Source organism: Bufo gargarizans, chromosome 4, assembly GCF_014858855.1.
Source record: "Bufo gargarizans isolate SCDJY-AF-19 chromosome 4, ASM1485885v1, whole genome shotgun sequence".
Taxonomy (NCBI): domain Eukaryota; kingdom Metazoa; phylum Chordata; class Amphibia; order Anura; family Bufonidae; genus Bufo; species Bufo gargarizans.
In genome coordinates, this window is record NC_058083.1 from 5,311,245 (window position 1) to 5,320,197 (window position 8,953).

The 8,953-nt window shown below is 45.7% G+C and overlaps 1 protein-coding gene across 1 annotated transcript; it reads left to right on the top strand.

The window, feature by feature from the left end:
- Positions 1-598: 598 nt before the first annotated feature.
- Positions 599-8,712, top strand: LOC122934533 (bis(5'-adenosyl)-triphosphatase enpp4-like). The gene is made up of 4 exons (XM_044290079.1): positions 599-828; positions 2,757-3,612; positions 6,233-6,406; positions 7,754-8,712. Exons 1-4 carry the CDS (start codon positions 820-822, stop codon positions 8,089-8,091), a joined length of 1,377 nt encoding a protein of 458 aa, XP_044146014.1. The 5' UTR covers positions 599-819; the 3' UTR covers positions 8,092-8,712.
- The last annotated feature ends 241 nt before the right edge of the window (positions 8,713-8,953 follow it).

Sequence of the window (8,953 nt, forward strand, 5' to 3'; positions counted from 1 at the left end):
ACATAGGAGCAGTATTATAGTAGTTATATTCTTGTAATCTGGGGCAGTATTATAGTAGTTATATTCTAGTACATAGGAGCAGTATTATAGTAGTTATATTCTTGTAATCTGGGGCAGTATTATAGTAGTTATATTCTTGTACATAGGAGGCAGTATTATAGCAGTTATATTCTTGTATATAGGAGGCAGTATTATAGTAGTTATATTCTTGTACATAGGAGGCAGTATTATAGTAGTTATATTCTTGTACACAGGAGCAGTATTATAGTAGTTATATTCTTGTACATAGGAGCCGTATTATAGTAGTTATATTCTTGTACATAGGAGCAGTATTATAGTAGATATATTCTTGTAATTTGGGGCAGTATTATAGTAGTTATATCCCTTTACATGAAATATAGCATACAAGTAATCAGTAAAACTATTGCGGTCAGGAAGTGGTTAAGTAAGCTGCAGAAGTTACACATGAAGCGCCGTGACCTCACCAGGCTGATCACGTGACCAAAACACTGGCCGCTGTCAAACTATCCCAGGCGTCAATTACGTCATCCCTTCCCAGCTAATCAGATGAAAGCGTCTCCTCCCCCTCTCGGAGGCCCCGCCCAGTGAGTGCGGCGGCTGTAGTCAGTGGAGTTGGGGGTCGGGAGCTGCGCGGTTTATGTATCAGTGTGTACGGGAGCTGAGACGCTGCGTCACTTACCAGGAGCTATCCGCCGTAGCATTGCGGGTGTTTGTACTGAAGGGAGGACGCTGCTGGTGGACGTTCATACAGGGGGTGACGCCCAGGAGCTGGAGTAGCAGAGTTGTGTTTGCTGATTGATGTTACAGGTAGGTCATGGAGAATAATCAGCTTCTTCCTGTACAGTCCTATAGGACAATCCTGATAGAGACCCCCAGCCCACCCCTGTCTCCTGGTGTAGGGTTTCCTATACTTCCTGTATTGATTTGATCCTCACAGGTTCCCAAAATCTGTGCTTGCCGTCATTGACTAGCAACCTTCATTACTTCCTTCCAGACCTGGTTTAGTGAGGGACACACAGTTATCAGAGAGCACATCGGGGTGGTCAGGCCTGGGCTCTAACTCTGGAAGTAATGAAGGTGAGTGACAGCAAGCAGAGATCTTGAAAACTATAAGGACATGACACGAATAGTATATTGGAAAATTGTATAACTACGAAGGCAACTTTTTGCCGCAACCCCTTTTAATGGAGCGTCACCCAGATGGGATCACGTGGCTGCCTCCATATCCAGCGTTTTTATAGGGTCCGTTTTTCTTTTTTTTACTGACCGCCCCGCTGATAATCCAGGACACAGAGGGTCCCGTTGATGCCAGACTGACGGTCATTTCCCGGGACCCACCCTTGATTTCTTACATGGGTGGTGTCAAGCTTATGTTGGTTTTGTTTTCTGCATTTGTTTATTTTGGTTTTTCTTTTATCTTTGTTTATTTTTTTTCCCACTTTTTTATATTTATTTTTAAAGTGTTTTTATTAAAAAACCGCCAGCTCCAGCCGTAACATGGGAGTGTGTGGGAAAGATCAAAGAGAACAGACAGGATGTTTTTTTTTTTTTAGCAGTTTCTTGGGCCAGTATTTATCTTTTTTCTTTATATGGTGTCCCCCCCCCCTTACTAAAGACCCGTTTATTGAGGGGGGCGGTGCACCTTTTTAATGAATTTGTCACGTCTTCTGCGGTCAGAACCTCTATGTACTCCGGTTAGGAGCTGCTGTAGATTGCTGGTGGCTCCTGCGACAGTTTTTTGGCGGACATGTTAGATGAGTCCGGCCGCGCAGATCCCGCCTGGACCCCCAGCCAGTTTTTGGAAAAAACTAAAAAGTCACAAAATATGCTTCAAGCCACAACCTGCGACAAAATTTACTGATTTTTCTACAGCAGAAAGATGGTCTAATGCTATGGTAGCTGACCCCCATTGTCTGGTGTTTTTCTCCCATAGACCTCCGCCCCTGCTTATAAAAAAAAAATATATATATTTTTTTTTACCAGTGTATTTTTTTTAATAGTAAAAACGTAAGACGTGCAGAAAACGCCATTATAAAATGCACTGTATGGGCAGAACCGTGTCAAAATCACGTAGGAAATGGCATAAGTTCGTCAGGCAGGTTTTTGTTTTCGCCAGTGCAGTATACGGTGTATATAACTTCCTGCGTGGTGATACGGGCAGGACACGCCCTTATCGTCACCTCACCTCTACTGGACCTTGGACTGCAGTAACAACCTCATGCAGAGAAGTGCCGCACAGTCACAGTACCAGGACGTTGTATTACAGAACGCAGCGGAGAAATCATCTACGCCAAAACGCGTGCGGATTTCCACAGCATCATCTGACGCGTTGCTGATCTTAACTCCGCAGATTTGTTTCCCGCCAAGTCTCCTCCACTTTGCTCCTACTCGAAACTCTGCCGATTGTTCGCCAGCCGTTCCGCAGGGGACGATCTGCAGCGTCTTCATGAGGAGGCGCCTCCAGGTCACTTGCCTTGTACTGATGTTGAGTTCTGTGGTGTTTTCTTCTCCAGTCACATCCATAGACTTCTATAGGCAGAATGTAGTGTGATCCTTCAGTGAGCTGACGGTCCGGGCTTAGCTGAGAATATTAGTTTAGGAGGGAGAGAAAGAGACGTTTTTCTCTGATAAGATATATTACAAAGTTTCTTATATTCATCTGTACTGTTAATTTCATTATTATTATTTTTTCACTTTGCATCTTTAAATCCTTGCTCTCCTGCTTTTCTTTCCAGATAAACGTATCTGGACATACATTCAAGATGCAGAATTTGGCGCTCTTGCTAACCTTAATGCATGGAGTAATTTTGTGCTCCGGAGGATCATCTGACGACGTTCCCCGGTTAATCCTTGTATCTTTTGATGGATTCAGGGCGGACTATTTAAACTACTCTTTGCCCAATCTCCAGGAGTTTATCAATGATGGTGTCCTAGTAAGAGAAGTCAAGAACGTCTTCATCACCAAGACCTTCCCTAATCATTACTCCATAGTGACTGGTCTGTACGCCGAGAGCCACGGGATTGTAGCCAACTCCATGTATGACAAAGACACCAATCTCACCTTCATTGTTTCCAACTCTACGTCCGAGACCAACCCGGTGTGGTGGAACGAAGCCACCCCCATCTGGGTGACAAACCAGCGTGCTGGGCGGAGGAGTGGCTCCGCCATGTGGCCGGGGACTGACGTGAAGATCCAGAACGTCACCCTAAATGACTATTTACAATATAATCGCTCGGTACCTTTTAAAGAACGAGTGGATAACATCACTTCGTGGTTCACCAGGGCTAATGACTCCATCAACTTTGCGACTCTGTACTTTGAAGAACCCGACGACAGCGGACACTCTTTTGGACCTGAAAACAAATTAAACATGTCCGACGTACTGAAAGACGTGGATAAAAAAATAGGGTACTTAGTGGCCAAGCTTAAAGAGTTAAAGCTTTGGGACACGGTCAATGTAATAATCACCAGTGACCATGGAATGGCCCAGTGCTCGCCGGACAGAGTCATTGTGCTGGATAATTGTATTGGCCGGGGAAACTACACACTGGTGGATACAACTCCAGTGGCGGCCATATTGCCCCTTCAAGGTATGTGGGATCATATAATAATCCTAAGTAGGTAGATCTGACCTTATTATATCATTGGATGAATCTCCGAAGCCGGCAACTTCTCCAACTTTTCTCTGCACCATTTTTGATAAATATTTGACAAGTTCAGTCACAAACTCAGCTCTGCTCCATCTGTATTATGGCCTGTCAGTAAGGCTTCCTATATTCAGCAAAGCTGCACACAAGAACCTTATGGAGCCCCACCTAAGTCCTATAGTTCTGTTTTCTGGATGCCATGTGCCTTTGCTTGATTCCTCTGTGAGGCGCCATGTTTTGGGTGCCTCCATATAAGGCTACTTTCACACTCGCGTTTGGTGCGGATTCGTCATGGATCTGCACAAACGCTTCCATTCAGATAATACAACCGCAGGCATACGTTCAGAACAGATCCGTTTGTATTATCTTTAACATAGCCAAAACAGATCAGTCTTGAACACCATTGAAAGTCAGTGGAGGACGGATCCGTTTTCGATTGTACCAGTGAAAACGGATCCATCCCCATTGACTTACATTGTGTGTGAGGAGGGATTAGTTTGTCTCTGCATCGTCAGGCCGACACCAAAACACGGCAAGCAGCGTTTTGGTGTTCGTCTCCAAAGCGGAACGGAGGCAAACTGATGCACTCTGAGCGGATCCTTTTCCAATCAGAATGCATTAGGGCAAAACTGATTCGTTTTGGACCGCTTGTGAGAGCCCTGAACGGATCTGAGAAACAGAAACCAAAACGCCAGTGTGAAAGTAGCCTAACACAGAGGTATACATATAACCGTTACGCGTGCTATTTTGGGCTGTCTGACCAGTGAGGGTCTGGTGTCACCCCCTTTAGATGGAGTGGCTGTCAAGCTTATGCACTACCGCTCCTTTCTAAGCCTATTGGACCGACCAAGATAGCCTAGTGCAGTGCTCAGCTCTGCTACATACAGTTGCAAGAAAAAGTATATGAACCCTTTGGAATGATATGGATTTCTGCACAAATTGGTCATAAAATGTGATCTGATCTTCATCTAAGTCACAACAATAGACACTCACAGTCTGCTTAACCTAATAACACACAAATAATTAAATGTTACCATGTTTTTATTGAACACACCATGTAAACATTCACAGCGCAGGTGGAAAAAGTATGTGAACCCCTAGACTAATGGCATCTCTAAGACATAATTGGAGTGAGGTGTCAGCCAACTGGAGTCCAATCAATGAGATGAGATTGGAGGTGTTGGTTACAGCTGCCCTGCCCTATAAAAAACACACACCAGTTCTGGGTTTGCTTTTCACAAGAAGCATTGCCTGATGTGAATGATGCCCCGCACAAAAGAGCTCTCAGAAGACCTGCGATTAAGAATTGTTGACTTGCATAAAGCTGGAAAGGGTTATAAAAGTATCTCCAAAAGCCTTGCTGTTCATCAGTCCACGGTAAGACAAATTGTCTGTAAATGGAGAAAGTTCAGGACTACTGCTACTCTCCCTAGGAGTGGCCGTCCTGTAAAGATGACTGCAAGAGCACAGCGCAGACTGCTCAATGAGGTGAAGAAGAATCCTAGAGTGTCAGCTAAAGACTTACAAAAGTCTCTGGCATATGTTAACATCCCTGTTAGCGAATCTACGATACGTAAAACACTAAACAAGAATGGATTTCATGGGAGGATACCACAGAGGAAGCCACTGCTGTCCAAAAAAAAACATTGCTTCACGTTTACAGTTTGCACAAGAGCACCTGGATGTTCCACAGCAGTACTGGCAAAATATTCTGTGGACAGATGGAACCAAAGTTGAGCTGTTTGGCAGAAACACAGAACACTATGTGTGAAGAAAAAGAGGCACAGCACACCAACATCAAAACCTCATCCCAACTGTGAAGCATGGTGGTGGGGGCATCATGGTTTGGGGCTGCTTTGCTGCATCAGGGCCTGGACAGATTGCGATCATCGAAGGAAAAATGAATTCCCAAGTTTATCAAGACATTTTGCAGGAGAACTTAAGGCCATCTGTCCACCAGCTGAAGCTCAACAGAAGATAGGTGTTGCAACAGGACAACGACCCAAAGCATAGAAGTAAATCAACAACAGAATGGCTTAAACAGAAGAAAATACGCCCTCAGGAGTGGTCCAGTCAGAGTCCTGACCTCAGCCCGATTGAGATGCTGTGGCATGACCTCAAGAAAGTGATTCACACCAGACATCCCAAGAATATTGCTGAACTGAAACAGTTCTGTAAAGAGGAATGGTCAAGAATTACTCCTGACCGTTGTGCACGTCTGATCTGCAACTACAGGAAACGTTTGGTTGAAGTTATTGCTGCCAAAGGAGGTTCAACCAGTTATTAAATCCAAGGGTTCACATACTTTTCCCACCTGCACTGTGAATGTTTACATGGTGTGTTCAATAAAAACATGGTAACATTTAATTATTTGTGTGTTATTAGTTTAAGCAGACTGTGATTGTCTATTGTTGTGACTTAGATGAAGATCAGATCACATTTTATGACCAATTTGTGCAGAAATCCATATCATTCCAAAGGGTTCACATACTTTTTCTTGCAACTGTATGTGTTATATACAGATTAGTACGAACCAACTAATGCGATTATTCTCTGTTTCCAGATATAAATCTGGTTTATGGCCTGCTGAAAAACTGCAGCGATCACATGAAGGTCTACCTGAAAGACGACATCCCTGATCACTACCACTACAAGCAGAACAGCCGCATCCAGCCAATCATCCTGGTAGCCGACGAGGGCTGGACCATCGTGCAGAACGCCTCCTCTCCTGTAAAGCGTAAGACGTCACCTGTGTATTTGTGCCTGTCACTTGCTGGAGTAGTCTCTTGTTATACCATGTTTAGAGTAGTAGTTGTAGACTGCCTTGGATTGTACGCCATCATCAGCCGATCTGTCAGGTCAAAAATGCTGCTCTACCTGCGGCAGAGCCGGTTAAAACACAGTCACCATGGTGGCTTGAAGGTCAACACTGGTGGCTTGGCTTTTGGTGCTCAGTGTTACCGCCCTGCCAAGTAATATAGTATATGAGCTGGCAGGGAAGTGACAACGGCTCTGAGCTGTCAGGAGGAGTGGGCGAAGGGAAGTGACAACGGCTCTGAGCTGCCAGGAGTAGTGGGCGAAGGGAAGTGACAACGGCTCTGAGCTGCCAGGAGTAGTGGGCGAAGGGAAGTGACAACGGCTCTGAGCTGCCAGGAGTAGTGGGCGAAAGGAAGTGACAACGGCTCTGAGCTGCCAGGAGGAGTGGGGGAAGGGAAGTGACAACGGCTCTGAGCTGCCAGGAGGAGTGGGGGCAGGGAAGTGACAATGGCTCTGTAGTATATAAAGTTGGTGGTTTGCGAACTTCTTCAAGCCAGGGAACCCCAAACAGTATACCATATGGAGGGTGTGTCACCAGAAAGCCACAGTAGTGTCGTCCACATGCCACATTTGCTTACCATGACAAGGTGCTGTGCCCTCAGTGTTGACGACACATGAACAGATACCTTCCATGGCATAAACTTTTAGGCAATTTGCAGTCCCCAGAGCAAGTGCAACATCCATACAGATTCCACAGACTGATCCAGACCCAAGGAGTGCATGCAGTGCGAAAGTGAATTGGTCCGCATCCGTGATGTGCGGGGTTCTCACAGTCGGTGCCCGCATATTGCATATTACAGCCGGGCAACTGTTGTCTGCATGAGTCCTAACTTAGAGGCTGCACCAACTAAACCCAGTTAGCAACCAAAAATGGTTTACCGTGGGTCATGCTCTGTCTCCTGTCTCCGCGACTCCACATATCCAGTCAAATCTCTGATCTGTGGGTGGGACAGAAGCCATAGCCCAGGTGACCTCGGCCTAGCAGTTCTGCTGTACATTCTGAATGGCAGCATGAGGATAAATAACAAGGGGCACATTAAAGGATGTATACATATATATGTACGGTATCTGATAAGAGACTGGGTGCATGTACCACATTCCACGTACTGCACGCGTCCTGTTCATCTGAATGCAGCTTCATGTAGGTAGCCAGACTGGGAGCCGCTGCGTATACGCAGGCAGTGCACGCTCCCAGCTCCTGTAGAGAAGGGGTAAGTTCACACACGCTGGATTTGAGATGCGCTGAGAACCATTTCTTATCTTGCAGTGGGAAACCACGGCTACGACAACAGCCTGCACAGCATGCATCCCTTCCTGGCAGCCCGCGGACCAGCGTTCCACAAGAGCGTCCGGATCAGCACCATAGACATCGTGGACATCTATCCCATGATGTGTCACATCCTCGGCTTAACGGCAGAAGCCAACAACGGCTCCTTGTCCAGCACCAAGTGCCTGTTAGCCGACCAGTGGTGCGTCCAAGTCCCAGAAGCCATTGGGATCGTCATAGGTGGGATGCTGGTGCTCGCCACGTTTACCTGCGTGGTCATAATGCTGCTGAAGAAGAAGACGCCCTTCCAGGATGATGACGACCCTTTAATTGGGTGACCTTCTTTTAGTCACAAGTAAATGTGGTACTGTCATTTTAACCCTTCAAATGTTCTTCCATGTAAAACCTGGGTGTGCCGAAATCTGTCTAAATATTAGGTGGGGGATAAAAAAATAAAAAATGGTCCCAAATATGAAAGGTACAATAAGGCAAAATGCCAGATTCAGGCCCCTCCTGGACTGGGTCACTCCTCTGCTTATAGGCATGTCCGCTTACGCTCCGGCTTTCTGCTGCGGGTTGAGACCCATGCCAAAATCAGCGCCAAATCTGCTCAAACCTTTTTACACTGAATTTGGGGATGTTCCCTGAGGTATCCATCTTTGCACAATGTATAGAACTAATTGGCACATAAGTTAAGTAATGTAAAAACATTGAAGTGTTTCTTTTGCATGGCAGCCAGTACGGTTTTCTGTTGGAAACAGTCAGCAAGCTCGCCAGTAGACATATCCCAAACAGCCTAGCTGATTACTGTGCAGTTACTGTCGAAAGGGAAAACCTCTCAAAATGCAATTCGCTCTGTTCAGACACCGAACAAGCAGGAAACTGTAGAAGACTTCAGCTCTGAAGCCTGAAGAATAATGAATTCAGCTCTGGAGTATAATACAGGATGTATAACTCAGGACTGGTTTGCAGAATATTCTGTCTAAATATAGGAACCTCATCTATTATCCAGGGCGGCTACACAAAATCCCCTTTGGTCCCTTAGCTTTCAGTAAGCCATGTAATGCCTCCATTTCACCTGTGGTGGCGCTGCATTGGAATGGAACACTTGCTGATGGGTTCTGCATCAGATTGTAGCTGATTGCAGGGGCCCGTTGTGATCGGCTTATTGTCTGGAGATCCAGCACAAACACATTGTGT